General features: G+C 34.7%; 1 protein-coding gene across 3 annotated transcripts in view; it reads left to right on the top strand.

The window, feature by feature from the left end:
• The window catches only part of LOC129000050 (putative golgin subfamily A member 6-like protein 3), a 53,466-nt gene extending 49,502 nt beyond the window's left edge, over positions 1-3,964 (top strand). For 2 of the 3 annotated variants that reach the window (XM_054426906.1, XM_054426904.1), the window contains exons 7-8: positions 1,223-1,366; positions 3,033-3,964. In XM_054426906.1, the coding sequence (XP_054282881.1) occupies positions 1,223-1,366; positions 3,033-3,110 (222 nt within the window). In that variant the 3' untranslated portion in view covers positions 3,111-3,964. The remainder of the gene's footprint in view (positions 1-1,222; positions 1,367-3,032) is intronic. The other variant, XM_054426905.1, reaches the window with a different exon arrangement.
• Positions 3,965-20,201: the final 16,237 nt, after the last annotated feature.

Genomic DNA, 20,201 nt, shown 5'->3' with positions numbered 1-20,201 from the left:
CTCAAACTAAGGGTAACCCGTGACTCGTGAACCGTCCCTAAGAATGTCAATAAAAACATTACATAACTCATAAAATCATAGTACTTAGTCATAAAGATAATAACGACAGTCGTAAAATAGGAGAAAGATAGAAATGGATGATGTTAAACACTACTTATTCTTTTTTCTTTGTTCTTCTATTCTTTCTTTGGTTTCTCTTCATCAACACATTAAACTAGTTGCCATGGTTACTAATCACCCAATCACAAACTGTTGTGAGATAGCAAGCGCACATCAGACATCAGTTGTGTAAAGAACAAGAGCAGATGGTTGTCAGCGCAAGCTCCATTACTCCATAGCTCCATTACCATAGCTTGACCTTGAAGCTAATGATGGCTATTTCTTTGTTTTGTTTTAATTTATTTTTGTCAAATAAACCGTGGTGTTTCAAAAACAATAATGGGGGAACCTACCACATAAAAAATGGTCCGAAGTATTTAATTCACTGCATTACAACATATTAAACTGAAGAAAAACTATTTATAAAAATGTTCTTGGTATTTTTGAGGTTATGTAACATAGTTTTACGTAGGTAATATGCAATAATTCACCCATAGAAGCACCCGTCAACTAAACTGACATGAATTGTTTACTACTATGGCCGGAAACTAAACATTCAAGTTTAATCCTGTCGAAGGTCATTCGCCCGTGACGATATGACTTGTCCCCCTGAGACCGGGCCGGACCATCTGGTGGCCGATCCAACCAAAGCCGAACTAGAGGGAGTCTATTGTATTTACAGTTATTCATTACCACCTAATGCAGCGTTCTAAATTATTTTTGTAAACAAATTTTAAAAAGATGGTCATTTTTGACTGTATTATTTAAAGATTTTCAAATATTTTACCTCTAAAAAAACCAAAATAAATAATAACTAACATTAAGCATTATTATCTATCTGAGCCCAGTACACCGTTGTAAGTTTAATTGCCACAATGCAGTTATAATTGTCAGAGCTGCTGATTTGATTTGAGTAACTGAACTGAAGCTCCTACATCAAATGTGAGGCTTCAACTATCATAATTAAAATAAATTGAGTTCAAATTGACAAGTGAAATTCAACTAATGTAGTGGTTTTTACTGTGACCTGTCAACAAGGGTCTTAAATTTCATTATGCTCTACATGTATGTACCTGTGTTGTTTGCTTACTGTGTATTTAGCATTTTGTATGATGCATGCTAGAATAAAGTGAAAATAGAGAAGATAAAGCTGTTGACACAAGAAGAAGAGAAGAGGATGCGAGAAACCATCCAAGAGAAATTAGAAACAGCTGAGCAAAATCGGCTGAAAGAGCTGGAAAGGAAAATAGAAATCGCTAGGATGAATGTATGTTGTTTTGAACTCGGAATTGCTATGGATGCTAACTCCTGGCGCATGTTGGGAATTTGGGAATGTTATGTTTAATGCTATTAAATCATTTTTGTTGTGTTTTGTTTTAATGCATAGTATTAAAATGGATGAAAAAGGCTTTTTGTATTTTCATAACATACTTTTTAGAGGGCCAAAGTGTTGAAATTGGTTGTTTTTATGCATGATTTTTATAAAACTTAATTATAGGCCTACTTTTATAATATATCAATCATAATTAACTATATTGTTCACCGCTCAACAAAGGAAGCAGCTTCTAACAGTGAAAAAAGGTCTTAAGAGTCTTGCTCTTTTGGGAGTTTTTGTAAGCTTTCAGATATATTGTAAATATGTTAAGCTTTAACTACAAATGCCTTAACCTTTTTATTACATCCATCATCATTCACTACAGCAGCAATCACTAAACGCTTTTAGAATCATCTAGCTCTACTTACCACAACTCAATTCATTACCATATTAAAATATGGAAATGTTTGTAAATGCAGCATGAAACTGAAGACATCAACTTATTAGAAAGCTGTTTAAGGCTTCAAATGTTAATGTATTGTTATGCATTGGCTTAATCCACCGATAATATTTTATATTTTGTACAACTGGTAATACTGTAGTATGTGACCCTTACTGTAAATGCCCAACAACCAAAATAAAGGGGGCGAGTCTGTCTTTTTCGCTCAATAAATGGTAGAAAGTTATTGGTTAGTCGGTTAAAAGAGATCTAGAACAGTATTTTTGCATTGTTTTAACTACAGTAGGACCTTGATATCTTGATTCTGAAGAGGGTGTGATAAAAATTCATGTTGTTGAGTTTTTCGTTTCGAGGAAGCGAAGTTTGAGTTTTGAAGGCGCTTTATCAAAAATTAGAGATACCAAGGTAACGGATTCTGACAATGATGTTGCCTCATGATCTTTATAATTTGACCGTTATGCTGCAGTTATTAACACTTACTGAAGGATGCAAAAGGGTACTGTTGAAGCAAAACCAAACAAATTATTATGCATTCAAAGTACTGTATTTATTATTCAGCAATGGTATTTTACAATTGAGTAGCAACCGGTCAAACGGTTTCTACTCATTACTCTCTCTAGGCGATGTATTCATCAGTCTATTAGTTAATCTCCCTTTTTCCTCCGCACCAGATTTCAAAATTCACTTTCCACCCAGTTGCCAGTTTTTAGTTGATTAGCAAGATTCTTAGTGCCCATTATATTACTTTACATGAGACTGACTTCATTTTGGATTTCTAACTTATTAAAAAGTGTTTGTATTACTAACTCAGACCAGCCAGAATCTTGTAGCTGCACCTTTAAAAGCAAGTAATGTTTGAATGAGATGGTTATTTTATACTATAAAAGGATTTTGAATAGGAAATATAACGTCTTTTTTGAAAACTAGGAAAATAAAATAATACCCTATACTCGCCAAATTTGCGTTAGGAGAAATTGGGGGCAGCTAACGTTTCCAATCCAAATTAACACAAGTCGAAGTTTCCCTCCTATTAGATTTATTCAAAATCGTTCTACTACATTGTTTCTTGATTCCTCTCTGGATCCTATGATCTCCATCGGCATTTGCTATTTGCTTAGTGCAGTTATTGTTCTACATATTGCTCTATCGTGGTTGCAGGAGCGGCGAGCTGAAGTCGTACGTCAGAAGAAGTTGAACGCCAACCAGGAGGAGCAGAACACTGCGTCCTCAGGCTAGACGTCTCCACACTTTGCCGCTTCATCGTATTAGCCAGGGTTTTTAAATATTGTACATTATGTGATTTACGTACACCTCGGATCGTGCGAGACTTATTTGATAATGTAAATTAGTTGTGAGAAATGTGGCTTTTTGTGACTAGGCTTGAGCTGACGTTCGCACACACACACTGCCTTTTTGTCGGAGTTATATTTTCAGGGGTTGAGCTTTTTTAGTAGTTTTATATCCGAGGGCGAGAATGAGCGTTCGCCTTGTGATAACGACGTAATTCCCCTTTTATACGCTACAATCCAGTTTTTACTCTGCGTTTCTTTTCTATCCGACAATCGGTTTTTATATTCCTAAATCTTTTGTTTACTTTATTTTATAGTTATTAGAATTTTAGTCCCGGTTAACTTACCCGTTGAGCTAATTTGTTTATATTCTTACTAGTTGTATACTTGTTTTGAATTTTTGCTATTAAAACCTTGTGATTTGTGAACTTTATTTTATTAGTTTAGGGTTTTACTGAAAGGTCTGTAAGAATTATTATGATGTATAATGTGCAGAGGCTTTCGTTGGTGCTATATGTCAGAAGAACCAGTTCCTTGAACATTTTTGTAACTCATAAAAATGTGTTAGCTTCAATTGCCTTAAACTGCCTTTGTTGCTATGTCGTTTTCAAGCTTTCAGTGACCTTTATTATGCCTTAAATATTTTTATTGTTGTACAATAGACTGACACCTCTGCTATTTTAAGCTGTTACTGAAGTAACATCAAATTTGATTTCCTGCCTTTTGTGCTTTTGGAAAAAGTTAATTGTGAGTAGATTTCAGTCGTAGAAATTAAATCAAAATAAAATTTAGTTCACAGTTGTTTGTGTTTTTGTGACTGCCTTTTTAAATCACTAATTGTTTAATAAGATCATAGTGTTAGACCAATGAAATGTGGAGATACTTAAGACCTAGATTGTGGCATCAAGACATTGACTATATATAGTCAATGATCAAGACCTAGATGCCTTTGAATGAGTTTATTCTTTTTTAATTTTTAGTGAGCAATTTTTTGACCCGATTTCCTAGCTGCCGAATTTGATTGTGAGGTTTTAAATGTCCCACCACATTCTGATCATATGTGTTTTTCGACATGAGTGCTTTCCTAGGAGTGGGTGTGTCTAGTTTTTAAGAGGGGTTTATTTCGGTAGACAATATGGCTATTCTAAGCAAATTCAAGAGAAGTACTGTTACGTTCACTCATCAAAGACTTACAAGATAAAACTGACTTTCTTATCAAACTAAAATACTCCTTAGTTACGAAATACCCCCGCCGCAGCAAACCTGCCGGCCAAGCGAATTAAAAAAAAATTTACCAAGTTTGATCAAAATATATCCATAAACAAGCAAACTACTATATTTTACAATATTCTCCATAAGAATATTATGGGAATTTTAAAATTACAATTTTTTAAATTTTCTCCGTAACCAATAATTGTACAAAAAACACTTTGATATACTAAATCAGGGTGGCTAGTGATCTGGAAAACCTGGAAATGTCAGGGAATATTAAATATCTGGAAAAGTCAGGGAATTTTGTCATAAGTCAGGGAAAATTGTAAAATGTTAAACATAATTTTAATAATTGTTAGGAAAGGTCGAGAGTATGTGTGCCGTGTGGGTGAAAACTAAGAAATAACTCTCTACAAATAAATTTTGTGTTTTTGTACAAATTAAATTTTATTATAAACTGTGTATCATCTTAACTCAGTTTAATTTTATTAAGGTAAGTTGCAAAGTTTGAATATAAGCTAGACTGTATCTATAGATTTTATGTATGTTCTTCATGTAAACAAACATAAGATATTCTTCAGATAAAGATTAGTCCTTTTAAAGAATTAGTTAGGTAGTATTAGGATTGTAATTTTGAATTTGTCGATCAGGGAAAGTTTAAAAAAATCATGGAATTGTCAGGGAATTTTTCAATGTGATTTCACTAGCCACCCTGTAAAATTATTTGTTCTTTAAGCTCTTTAAAAAGGTCTGGAGAAAAATTGGGAAATTTTTTGTTAATAGGGTCAAAAATTAGAAAACCCAATTTTTACCCCATAAAACCCTGTTCCCATTTTCCGATCATGCAAGTTGGCGAACTCATTCAAGTTCATCCCGCCTTACACTTTCAAACCAAATTCAAAGCATATTTATTAGTTTGCACACTAACAGTTTTAAATTTTATTGAGTTTCGTTGAAGAAGCAAGGACTCCGAAACGCTCAACAGATTGTAATGAAACTTGCAGGCATTATTAAAGATTATTCAAGGATGGTTTGTGTGAAGTTTGGTGCAGATCCGTCAAAAGGGCTCCGCCCCAGTGGCTCTAGAGTTTCCCACATTAACCTTTTGAGTACTCATATTTAAATGGAATTAAAGAATCTTAACAGCTGGTTCAACTAAACAATTTGATTCTGTGATATTCAATAGCATTAAAAAGTTAATATGTTTACCAACAGGGTGCAGCACTATTATTATTTTTTAATTTATGACAACAGTTAGTTTGCAACCAAAAGGTGAGTGAGCGTAGCAAACGAACTTCAATCTTGAGGCGAGTTAGTGTAGCGAACGAGCTAACCTGAAGGCAAGTGAGCACAGCGAACGAGCTCTAACCTAACAGTGTGTAAGCGTAGCAAACGAACTTCAACCAGGACGTGATTGAACCATGCGAACGAGCTCATCTTGAAAATGAACGAGCATTGACATAAAACCACATTAGGACGGCTAATGTGACGTCTGTCAGGCCAGCTAGTGTACAATATATGAGTGTTACAAACTAATGACAAGTGAAAGACGTACAACAATTATTCCCATGTGTTGCTTGTTTCAGTTTCAAGTTTCACTCAAATGTGATTTGCATAGCATAAACTAACTTAGAACCCAGACAGAATATTTATGGAGAAAACAGATTTTTACCCATAGTAATTATTGGGATGTTTTAAAAAGTCTAGCAGCCGACGCTATCATTCTACACTAGCTTTTGGTATAAAATCATTTGCTTAACGCTGTAAACAGCAGCTGTAAACATTAAGCGTGTATGTGACACAAATTCAAATAATGACACAAATTTGGATAATAATTACATGCATTGGGTTGACCTATTTATACTATGTGTAATGCTATGCTCATTGATACGTCCATTTTATGGGTAAGAGGATGACAGACTATTTAAATAGGTTTGGAGAGAAAGGGCTAATTGCCTGAGAATAGGTGTGAGAAAGGATAGGATAAGCAGGCTTACCTTAAAAAAAATTCTTCACAAGTGAAGAAATTTCTCTTTTGTCCAAAGGCCTATCTTTCACACCCACCTCAAAAATTGATCAATTTTCTCTAGGAAAAGATGTTTTCAACTTTGCCAGAAATTTAAGAATACAGTATTTCCTTCACCAAAATCCCACTGCTCTGAAGAATAGCCCTCAACCTGAAGAATGTCTGACTAAATTTAAACCACCTTCAAATTGGGACCCATCACCACTGCCACCTGATCATCCCATAGAACTTTACATCAACTTTATAATGCAATCCATAACCGACCCAAATTTCATACAAAACCTTCCAAAAACCAACAATCTAACAAAAGAAGAAAGAAGAGCTCTGCAGTCCTTACAGAAAAATGAAACTATAATGATTCTCCCGGCCGATAAAGGATCGACAACAGTAGTTATGGATAAAAAAGACTACCAAACAGAAGCCTATAAACAACTAGCTGACAAGAGTGTTTACAAACCATTGCAAGAAGATCCAACCGACAAATTCAACACTGAACTAACCACTTGGCTAAGCAAAGAAGCACCCAACCAAAATATCTCCGGAATCTTTAAATCTACTAATAAACCAAAGTCCCACCACTCCACAGTTTTACATCCTCCCTAAGATTCATAAAAACATTACACCTCCTCCAGGACGCCCAATAGTAGCCGGATGCAACTCAGCAACGGAACGCATCTCAGCCTACGTAGATTCTTATCTTCAGCCACATGTCATTAGCCTACCCTCTCATATTAAGGACACAAACCACTTTCTGGACCGCCTATCTTCAATAACCACCCCTCTACCACCAAATACCATATTGGTAACAATAGACATCACCTCACTATACACAAACATCCCTCATGTACATGGCCTAGCTGCTATAGAACATTTCCTGGACCAAAGGCCTAACAATACGTCTCCGAGTACAGCTTTTTTAGTTAATTTAGCCAAATTCATCCTAGAAAAAAATAACTTTCAATTTGAAGGCACAAATTTCCTACAAACAAAGGGTACTGCAATGGGCACTAGAATGGCCCCATCATATGCCAATTTATTCATGGGCCGCCTTGAACAATCATTCCTGAAAACACAAAAAACCCAACCCACCTGCTGGTTTCGTTTCATTGACGATATCTTCATGATCTGGACAAATTCAGAGGAGGATCTGACTAAATTTCTGAATGACCTCTCCAATTTCAGTCCCCTCCAATTCACCCACACCACGTCCACCGCAGAAATCACTTTCCTGGATGTAAATTTAAAATTACAAAATGGTGTCATCGAAACTGGAATTCATATTAAGCCAACCAACCACCTGCAATACCTTCACTTCAATAGCTGTCATCCTACCAACACTAAACGTTCAATTCCTTACAGCCAAGCCATGAGAGCCAAAAGAATTTGTTCCTCTGACATAGAACTGGAAAAGTTCAATAGCAGAATGAAAAACTCCCTTACTAAAAGAGGTTATCCGGCCAATCTAGTTGAAAACCAGATCCGTCTTGCTCAATCAGAAACCACCAACGTTAGGCCTACTCAAAAAAGAAACTCCCAACAAAACCTGCAGCTTATCACGACCTACCACCACGGCCTCCAATCCTTAAACACAATTTTAAAAGACGGTTTCAAAATCCTCAGAGCATCCCCACACACCAAAGACTTCTTGGAAAAACCTCCCACAACTACATTCCGACAACCAGCCAATTTAAAAAAGTTGTTAGTTCACCCTAAACAGTCAAAACCTAACAAAGACCAAGATAAACCCATAGAAGGCTCATTCCCATGTGACATGGCAAGATGCAAAACCTGCCACATTAATAGGCCCAGCACAACATTTACAAGCACATCAACAGGAGAAACCTTCAAAATTAAAGGACACAATACATGCTCCACGAAAAATGTTGTATATCAACTTCAATGCAACCATTGCCCATCTCAATACATTGGACTTACCACCACCAGTTTTAGAACAAGAATGAACAATCATAGGACAGATATAAAAAACAACCATCCAGAAAAACCAGTGCCTATTCATGCTACCAGCCACAATATGCAAGATTTAAACAGTTGTTTCAATTCAAAAATAATAAGATCTTTCCCTCCCACCTGTAACCCATCACAACTAAGGAGATGGGAACTCTCATATCAATGGTTCACCAAATCCAGGGATTTCCCAAACCTCAATCTCAGATAGGCCTAACATTTTCCTTTCCCCTTCCACACCTAAAAAGCAGGCTTAGACTAAGTGTAAATAAAATCAATTACTCATAACCTGTAAATATTCATTTGTAAATTCATAGTGTGTTGGCAACACTGCTTCCTTACCAGTGAAAGACTCTTAATATCTAATGTGACTCTCCATGTTGAGAAAGGGGCCAGTGGCCTCGAAATATCCAGTGTTTATTTTGTTTGTGTTTTCTTCTGTGTTCTGTAGTGAATGAAGTGGGATGCCTACATTTTTTAAGGTAAGCCTGCTTATCCTATCCTTTTAGTGCAGTAAAAATAAGAGAAAATTTCCATAAACCTAAAAAAAATGAGCACAACCGGGGAATTTAGTACAGATGTTGGGTGTACCTTCCTTTTGAACATACTAAAAGTCCCCTAAAATTGAAGCTGTGCTACGGGCGCCATATTGGAAAATGGCGGCATATTTCTGTATTTTTCGCTATAGTGACTTTATTATTAGAGATACAGGAAAAAGCTAAATGTACAAAATGTAGGTCATCTAACAATACACATTTTTTGTATTTACTATCTTTCTCTAAACCCAACGGTTTTTGAGTTATTTGTTATTAAGTATAGATAGTTTTTTCTATTTATCAAAAATAGGTGAAACACATGGAAATTGTCAAGGTTACTGTACGGAGTCAAGGATTATGATACCTAATTTATCCTATTTAGTTAAATAGTGTGATACTATAAAATCTTAAAATTTAAGCTTATTTTATGAGTAAAACAACTCCGCCACAGCAAACCTGCAGACTCAGCAAATTTCCTTTTGATTGGATGTTTTATTAATTGTATTGAAATAAAATCAGATTCAACAGGTACCTAGGTTTGCTGCTACAGGTAGGTTATTAAAGTGTGTTTTTTTTTAGTAAAATATCAATAACTTAGTATAAAATAATTAATTTTACAAGTTTGATCATAATAAATCTATAAACAAACAAACTGCAACAGTTAACTAATTCTTAATAATAGCGTGGTAGCTTAAGATTTACAATTTACAAATTTAAATATACAAATTTTGGTTGTGTTTACTAAAAATATGGCGATTATTCGTCACGATTCGAATACTAACCGAAGGGGTTTTCAAGAGGAGATGAATCAAGTAATTTAAGTACTGTAATATTAACTCGTACCAAGTATCGGAAATATTGTATGGAGTGAGGAAATCAACCATATTTTGTAAACTACGCAATAGTCATATTAATATTTTATACTCATTTGTACCCATTTAATAAATTAACATTTTAATATTTTGATGGCACTACCACTATCACTCTGATATCAACTAAGTGGGATGAATAATTGTCGTAAACCTTGAAAGTAACCGTCGATTGCGATGGGTTTCACCAATTTTTGATAAATAAAACTAACTATACCATGCTTAATTAGTCACCAACATGAACTAGACACGAAAAACACCCTTCCAAATTTACAATGGGATGTCAAGTACCTATAGTTAGTTAGTGTGGTGGTGCCATCAAAATACTAAAATGTTAACTATTAAATGGATAAAAAATAAGATAAAATATTAATATGACTATTGCGTACTTTACAAAATATGGTAGATTACCTTACTGCATACAATATTTTCGGTGCGTGGTACGAATTAATATTACTTAAATAATAGGCTCCATCTCCTTTTGAAAACCCATTTGGTTAATATTCTAATCGTGACGAATAATCGCCATCTTTTTTGTAATCACAACCAAAATTTGTATATTCAAATTTTATTGTAAATTTAAAACTCCCATGCTATTCTTATGAATTAGTTAACTGTTGCAGTTTGCTTGTTTATAGATATATTTTGATAAAACTTGGAAAATTAGTTATTTTATAGTAAGGTATTGATATTAAAAATAAAAAAAAATAAAAAAAACACTATAATAACCTTCCTGTAGCAGCAAACCTAGGTACCTGTTGAACCGAATTTTCTTTATATACATTTTTTAATAAAACATCCAATCAAATGGAAATTTGCTGAGTCTGCAGGTTGGCTGTGGCGGAGTTGTTTTACTCATAAAATAAGCTTAAATTTTTAGATTTTATAGTATCACACTATTTAACTAAATAGGATAAATTATCATAATCCTTGAAAGTAACGGTCAATTTCCATGTGTTTCGCCTATTTTTGATATATAAAAGGCAAAGCCCTCACTGACTCACTGACTGACTGACTCACTCACTCACTCATCACTAATTCTCCCACTTCCCATTTACCTAGGAGGCTGAAATTCGGTACACCGATTCTTTGGGCATTGAATAGGAAAACTAGATAGTTTTTATTCTGATTGGGCTTCCGGGCTCCGCCCCAGTGGCTCTGGAGTTTCCCATGTTAACCTTATGATTTTTCATATTTAAAAGGAATTAATGGATCTTAACAGCTGTTTCATTTCAATTAAACAAGTTGGTTCTGTTCTATGATGTTCAATAGCATTAAAGTTACAAGGATTACCAACAGGGTGCAGCACTATTTTTTGTTAATTTATGACAACAGCTATTTGCAACCAAAAGGTGAGTGAGCGTAGCGAACGAGCTAACCTGAAGGCAAGTAAGCGCAGCGAACGAGCTCCAACCTAAAGCTTCAACCAGGACGTGATTGAGCCATGCGAATTCTTATGAAGTTATACGGGGCAAAGCCCGCGGGTACAGCTAGTTTTTGATAAATAGAAAAAACTAAATATACTTAATAACAAATAACTCAAAAACCGTTGGGTTTAGAGAAAGATGGTAAATACAAAAAATGTGTATTTTTAGATGACCTACATTTTGTACATTTAGCTTTTTCCTGTATCTCTAATAATAAAGTCACTATAGCGAAAAATACAGAAATATGCCGCCATTTTCCAATATGGCGGCCGTAGCACAGCTTCAATTTTAGGGGACTTTTAGTATGTTCAAAAGGAAGGTACACCCAACATCTGTACCAAATTCCCCGGTTGTGCTAATTTTTTTTGGGTCAAAACATATTTTTACTGTACTATTTCTCACACCTATTCTCAGACTATTTAAATATTCATGGTAAGATGATAGATGTTCTAATTTATTTTTTAGAGCAATCTTTAAAATTTTAAGTTTGTTTTAGTGCAATATAATTTGTTTTAACTAACAGCTGGTTGAATATAAAAGTTTTCTTTAGATCCAACAGGTTAGTTTATTATTCTGTGATTTTGGCATTGATTATAGAAAATAAGTAAGATTCAAGATTCTATAACCACTGATGTATACAAATCGAGGCTCTGCCCCCCGAGTATTCAAAGGAAAAATTATGCAAGTTATTTTTCTGTTCGACTTTTTGAGGAAAGAATAGGAAAATAACAATGTGTACATGTTTTAATTCATCTTGGCAGGTTTTAGCGAATTTCCCTATAGGGAAATAGCTATTACCGTAGGTCTCATGGTAAGACTTAGGCCCGGGACCGATTTACTTTTTCATTTTGATGTCCCCAGAGGCTAAAAACACCACTCGTTCAAATTTTTATATATATATATATATATATATATGTGTGTCCGTGAACACGATAACCTGAGTAATTTTTATCCGATTTTGATGAAATTTGGTTTGAAGGTGTAAGGCGGAATAAACTTGAATGAGTTCGCGATCCAGCATGATTGGACCATGGGAACAGGGTTTTATGGGGGGTTTTATGGGGTAAAAATTGGTTTTTCTCACTTTTGACCCTCAAAACACAAAATTTCCCAATTTTTCTCTAAACCTTCTTAAAGAGCTTAAAAAAAACAAACAATTCAGTATATCAAAGTGTTTTTGTACGGTTATTGGTTACGGAGACAACTAAAAAAATGGTAAATTTAAAATTCCCATGTTATTCTTATGGAGAATATTGTAAAATGTTGTAGTTTGCTTGTTTATGGATATCTTTTGATCAAACCTGGCAAATATATTCATTTTATACTAAGCAATAATTATTTTACTTAAAACACACACTTTATTAGTTTCCTTGTAGCAGCAAACCTAGGTACTCGTTAAACCTAATGTTATTTAAATAGATCAATTGAAAATCAATTCAGCCAAATGGAAATTCGCTTAGGCGTCAGGTTTGCTGCGGCGGGGGTATATTTGTTTACAGGAAATGGTTAACTGCTTGAACTTTGCTTGGATTAGAAATGGAAATATTAATATAATTTCAGTTTTAGTTGACTTCTCAATCCCGTACGTAGGACGGGCCAACAGCTCGTATAAGTAACATTAGTTTGAATACCCCCGTCGCAGCAAACCTGCATACTAAGCGAATTTCCATTTACCCAGCTTGATTTCTACTAAAATATTCCCTATAAATTTTCAGATTTATTTCCTATTTAAATAACATAAATTTTAGTGAGTAGTTAGGTTTGCTGCTACGGGGAAGGTGTTGAGGTGTGTTTTTTTCAATTGAAATATTGATAGCTTAGTATGAAATAAACCAAATTGCCAAATTTGATTAAAATATATCCATAAACAAGCAAACTAGAACAGTTTATTTATTCTCCATAAGAATAACATGGGAATTTTAAATTTACAATTTTTTTAATTTTCTCCGTAGTCAATGAACATTCAAAAACACTTCAATATACTAAATTATTTGTTTTTTTAAGCTCTTCAAAATGGTCTAGAGAGAAATTTAGAAATTTAAAGTTTTTAGGGTCAAAAATGAGAAAAACCCATTTTTACCCCATAAAACCCCCCATAAACCCCTGATCCCATGGTCCGATTATGCTGGTTCGCGAACTCGTTCGAATAAATGTAGGTTTACACGTTTGTACCAAATTTCATCAAAATCGGATCAATTTTGCTCGAGTTATCGCGCTAACGGACACATATATAAATATATATATATATATATATATATATGAATTTGAACGGATGGTGTTTTTGGCCTCTGGGGACCTCAAAACGAAAAAGTAAATCGGTCCCGGGTCTAGGTCTTACCATGAGACCTACGGTAATAGCTTATTCCCTATATGGGAAATTCGCTAAAAAGTACTTAGGTTTGCTGCTACAGGGAATGTAATAAGGTACATGTTTTTTTATTGAAGTGTTGACATGTACGCTGACGACCTACAAATTTACTCTCACTTCAACGCCGATGACATTAACATTGTGTTTAAAACATTAACGAAGACATTGGACGAATCATTGAATGGAGCGATAAACATGGACTTAAAATCAATCATGACAAAACCAAACCCATCATAATCTGCCATCAACGGCTGCAAGGCTCAATTGACTTTCATGCTACAAATCCAATCACTGTTAACGGAACTGAACTACCATACTGTGACAAAGTGAAAAACTTGGGACTGACTCTCAACACTACACTCACTTGGGGAGATGCAGTGATTGACATTCGTAAAAAGGTGTTCTCATCAATACATTCATTAAAGAAATTGCAAACTTTCTTGTCATTGCACATAAAGCTCCACCTTGTCAAATCACTCGTATTTCCCCACTTCACTTACTGCAACTCTGTGATCAATGACATGACTGTAAGTCTCGCTGGTGTGCTGCAACGCTCGCAGAATTATTGCTTGCGATTTGCATTTGATTTAAGACGCTTTGAACACATTACACCTTTCTACATTGAATCAAAAATATTAAAGTTGAACGATCAGAGGCTACTTAAAATCACCATGTTAGCATTTTCAATTTTAAAAAATAGATTGCCAAAATATTTTGAAGGGGACTTTAGCTTTGTAGCCGAAGGTAGCTTGAGGAGTTCACGCACTGCATCTTTCATGTTACGCATACCTCATCATGGGAGTACTGTTAAATTCTTTCACCTAAGTTCTCTTTAGCCTGTTTAGTATTAGAACAGCTGATGATTTTAAAATGATTCATAATATTGTAAAAATAAACATTTCTTTCAGTTCTTTTTGTAAACATGGTTTACTATTTTTTCTCTTAATATTTCATTAATATTCACAAACACTCCACATTATTTAATTGGTCCTTCGATCCAAGATATTACTTAAGCGATTTGGAATTACTTTCATCCACTAAAACTCTTCATACATCAATATTTCCTCATTTTACCTATTGTTTTCTGTGCCTTTGAACTCTCACCCAATTGAACTCTTATTTCCACATTGGAACTCTTAACCCACTCATTTACACTTTGTGAATTTTTGACATTTATCTCCTCATCTTTGTATGTACAATGGCATCTCCAAATAGTGATTTTAAAATTGAAACTTATACTCGACTCACATCTTTTATTAAAACTCGTCTCAAGAAAATAAGAATCATCGTAGATCAACTTGTTGAAGAAGAGTCATTAACAGTTGTACAACGGGAAGCCTTAAAGACTCTAATGGAAGAAGCCCATAAGAAGAAAGAAGACTTTGATTCTTATTTTCATCAAATTGTAAGTACACGTCAAGTGAAGATGATTTGAACATTGAAACATTAGCTGAAGAAGAAGACCAAATCAGTGAACCATTCATCCACATCACCAGCTACATCAAAGTGCTGCTTTCAGAAATTGGTTCTAACCCTTATTTGGCCAAGGTTAATTGCAGTCCAGCTCAACCTCAGAGAACCACTGCAATGAATGTAACCAACCCAGACTCTTCAAGTCCAGCTCAACCTCAGGGAACAACCTCAATGAATGTAACCAACCCAGACTCTTCAAGTCCAGCTCAACCTCAGAAAACCACTGCAATGAATGTAACCAAACCAAACCAATCAAATGAGTTTCAAACCAAAGGCACCCAGCTTATACAACCTGGAACAAAATTCATTACAATAAAGAGGCCGGTGGCAATCACGATTCCTAAGTTCACAAACTCGAAAATTACAAACACCACAGTGACAGTAACAAAACCACAACCAACGAATACAGATACAACAGTGAGCTCAAGTACCTTGACAAGTGACAGTGCTGCCATCCAACCTACCAACATTGCTGTCATCCCAAGAGACAATACTGTTATCCATCCTACTGATAATGATATCACCCATCCTACCGATCGTGTTGCTATTAAACCAACAGACAGTGCTGCCGCTAACCCAACCAAGAGTGAAACCACTACTGTAAAGACAGTCAAGCAATCCAGGCAAGTGGTTGTATCTTCCGATGAAGCTCTGGACAAAGGCTACTCTTCATCACAAACTACAGAGGAAGCGCTCATCCTTCAATCTCAACTTGTTGAATTACTGAAACAAGAGTACTTTGAATTGAAGAAATGTGTTATGAACTGTCAATACTTGTTCACTTCTGTTACTCAATCTCATAATAAAACACCAAAGTTCCTTCGAAACTCTGATGCTCAAAATTTTAACGAGCTAGGATTTCAGTGGTCTCCAGCAAAAGTTTTAAAGTTATGTACCCTAGGAAAGATGGTATAGGTTGAAAAGCAAAAGTCGGAAAAAGCAACCAGCTGCTATAACCGGCTTGTAACTAAACTCTGTGTTTTACCCCTGGACTAACTAACTGTTGAAGTGAGGACACTTCAAGGCCGGGAGTATGTTCAATTCTTTCACCTAAGTTCTCTTTAGCCTGTTTAGTATGTTTAGTATTAGAACAGCTGATGATTTTAAAATGATTCATAATATTGTAAAAATAAACATGTTGTTAGACATTTTGTTTTCGTTTTGTCAAAAAAGTATTGTTTTTGTGTAAATAATGTGTTAAATTGTATATTCTATTTTATATTTATAATTACTAGCTGTTACCCACGGCCTCCACCCCATTTTACTACATTAGTATTAATAAAACTATTGATTGGTTAAGATGAAATAAACAAAGCAGAATACAAACAAATAATAACAGCTGAGTTATTTTTAACATTAGGTAAATGGAAAGTTCCCTTTGGAAAGCAATTACGACCTTATAGGGCAACTTATGAAATAATGGATAATTTTGCGCAAGGTTTCTCGTTATGACGAACATTTTAAGTATATGGTTTATGGGGGTGTGACTTGTAGTTTTCTCAAAAGTTCATGGGTACTTTTGGCTTTATATATAGATGTATGCAGGTTAAGTGTAAAACTTTGCCTGTTGAAATAAAAGATTTTCATTTCATAGCTTAGTATGAAATAAACAAATTTGCAAAATTCCATCAATACAAAATATATCCATAAAAAATCAAACTAAGTTACTACAGTTTACTTATTCTCCATAAGAATAACATGTGAGCTATCATCCAATCAGATCAATCCAACCAGTATTTTTAGTCTTTACATAGACAATATTATTGTCTATGGTCTTTACTTGTCACAAATATCCATCCATACATCCAAACTTTCTCACTTATAATATTAGTAGGATAATATTTTTATAGATAGCTATTTTGAATATTTTTTGCTATTTTTAATGGTTCAGTATGACTGGACGTTGATTTAGTTGAATAGCTTTCAAGCAAACACAGCATTGATCACATTTCTCATGGAGGATTTCAAGTTAAACTCAAAGTGGGTATCTAATTAAACGCAAGTCGGGCCAAGATTTAGCAAGTGGGCCAAGACAATGGCGAGATACAATATCTTTGCGTGGTTATTAAGCCGGCTTTGGACATTGTCTTGGCTGGTTCATTATAAACTTTGAACGTATCCTCATGTCTTGCATTATCTCACCTCTGTTTTCCATCTTGTTAAATAAGAGTTTAATCGTTATATGGCTTTTCAGCTAGATGTTCAAAAAGAGATCCTCCTTCGCCAAAAGACTCTTATTTACTTATTAGGTTGATCACAGTCTAATTTTGAAAGACACATTACCTTATATTGTTTTACAATTTCCAAAATTGATTAGCTTTCATAAAAAGTAGGCCTAGATGAGGCATCCAAGTTATGTTTTTCAAAAAGAATAGCAACAATATTTTAGCATCACTTTCTTACTAAGGATAGCAGACAAAATATTGTTGGACACTAAATCCTAGAACTAGCCAAAATGCAAAATTGCATCACAGTAAATATAAAAATAAAAATTGAAAATGAAAAGTTAAGCCTGTGGTAGAACCTCTAAAACCAACGTGGTGTGAAAGAAAGAAAATCAGAATGCTAATTGAAAAAACTGGTATACAAATAAAAATAACAATAGTTCCTAGAAATTAAACATCGTGATTTTGTGCGTTCCATTTCGAACTTAACATCTCATAATGATACAAAACACTGTATTTTGTCTCCAAAAACGCCAAAATTTGTCTACCGACAGTTGGCCTACAGTCGGCCGACTTACTGGAGACCAAGTGACTTAATGGCAACACTACGGACACTTCATCTATGCTACGGAGACAGTCGGGCGAGTCGGCCGAGAATGTTTCCGCAGACATATCGCCATACAGTATATCGAATCTTCTATTTGTGCTAGTTATGAGTTTGATTTTAAAAAAATTATTGCACTATCCACTTTAAGACAATTAGGTTTAATAATAGTTACTTTATTATGGGGGTAATAGTTACTTTTTACGATAGTGTGGACGAGGCTGACGAGTAAAGCCTCGTCCACACATGGCAATTTGTCTGCGGAAACATTGTCTGCCGACTGTCTCCAGAATGTTGCTTTTTTTGTCTCCAGTATGTCGGCCGACTGTCGGCAGACAAATTTCGGTGTTTCTGGAGACAAAATACAGTGTTTTCTGTTTCCCGTTCGAATGGGAAACACGGAGACAAGAGACAAAACTTTGGTCTCAAGTCTGCATGTGTGGATGTGTCTGGAGACAGGAGACTGGATACAAGCCGAAGGTGTTCAACATTCAGCCCATTTAGTTAGACTGCAAAGCGGTAATATTACGATTTTTGGGCGGTAATAAAAGAGCTGAATTGAGTTTCTTGGAAGTTTTGGAATTAGTTTTCAATGATTTATATCATTATTTGACATTTTATTGAATTGTTTATCTCTTCAAGTTATAAATCTTAAGACCAACAAAGCCCAGCAAAATTTCAAAATCTTTAGAAGTCAACCTCGTGAAGTTCCTAAATCCTCCACCTAATCTGAAGGTCTGATAGAAGATTGCGACCATCGTACGACCCTTGCTCGAGAAAATATCCATAGTCTCTTCCTAGATTCATTAGGCCCATGGCTCAGAAAAATGAAGCCCGGACAGGATATAATTACGTCCTTCTCGGCCACCATACCAACAAACATGGAAACACTGGCTGGCTAGTGTGGACGCAAAACACATCGGAAACTTGTATCTGAAACTGTGTTGACAGACTGTGCACAGTCGGCTGACTCAGTCTCCATGTGTGGACTAGGCTTAAGCGAATTTCAACACATAAACAATGAAGATGACCCTTGGAGATGTACACTAAACTAATCTCTTAGAATCAATAGGCGATATAAACATTTTAATTTATTGGGTATCATGCTAAAATCCTAATCCATGAACGAGAAGAGGTTTTGTTATGTTAAATTTCCATCTGTAAGAAGTATTTTTGAATCCATAATAGAATATTTAAAAATGAAATGCCTCAAAACAGGAATCTAGCTTTACAGCTCTCTCGTTTTCGGCTGACAAACTCATCAAGAAAATACACTGTGATGTAGTATCTTTTTATCTTGGTGTAAAAATGACTTGATTGGATATAATAAAATTTAGAGGTTAGAGAGGCTGAACACAAAAGTCTATTATAAAGGAATTATTTTATTACGAAACATAAAAAGTTAAGAATCAATCTCATCAGTGGTCGTAGCTGTTTTTTTCTTTTTTTTTAATTTCACCATCATGTTTTTACACGCTTTATGTTCCCTATTTATCATTGTTATATGTCTTTGTAGCTTCCTTGCCGTTATTTTATTTATATGTTGTTATTTATATTTTGCCACTCCATTTATTGTTATTGCATATTACCATGTTAAATTAATCTGTTGCCAAATCAATTCTTCCATTTGCATAAGTACCTAGTTAAACTTTCACCTCCTTGTTCTTGTTCTTGTTGATTATGAAACTGTTCGTTATGTTTGTTATTGCTATTCTTGTTATTATTGTATAACTAGGTGAAACCCGTCGAAATCGACGGTTATTCTCAAGGCTTACGCTAATTCATCTACGGAAAGTTAGGTTAAGTGGAATATACTTTAAGTAGCTAATTAAATAGAATTTACTCTTTACACCTTTTTATAGCCGAAATGTCGTGTTATTTTTAATCATGTTAACAACCCAGTGGGTTGCGGGTCGTAATATAGGATACCGCAAATAATTTCTCAATATAGGTACCATTTTAGGCAAGGTTTCTGTCTTTGGATGTTATTAGACATGATAAGAGCAAAATAAACTTCTTCTGCAGATTAATATAATCTGCTGGAGAAATATGAGCCGAATTATAAATGTTACAATGCGAGTTCAAGCATTTTGTAACTATATGGGTAGGTTTAATAGTATTTTTTAGGCTGCTGCTCAGTGCACTTTAAGAATATCTATTTTAGGGATAAATTAAATGGTTTTTGTTGCTGAGTAGCGCTAGTAAACATGTACAACCCATTTCGTTATTCTAATAACATTAAAAGGCTCTGTAAGAGTTCAAATTCTTATCTATATTATGTGTTCACTATGATGAATGAATACTTTATAGCAACCTCTCTGAAAAGTCTGTAGTAATTTGCAGATTTACAGCTTAATCACTTTTTAAATCGTGCACATATTTCTGCATAAATA

This window comes from Macrosteles quadrilineatus, unplaced genomic scaffold, assembly GCF_028750875.1.
Source record: "Macrosteles quadrilineatus isolate MER2022 unplaced genomic scaffold, UCM_ALF_1.0 Scaffold_8__2_contigs__length_117827958, whole genome shotgun sequence".
Classification (NCBI taxonomy): domain Eukaryota; kingdom Metazoa; phylum Arthropoda; class Insecta; order Hemiptera; family Cicadellidae; genus Macrosteles; species Macrosteles quadrilineatus.
The sequence above is the reverse complement of the archived record's forward strand: the minus strand, read 5'-3'. Positions and strand labels throughout refer to the sequence as shown.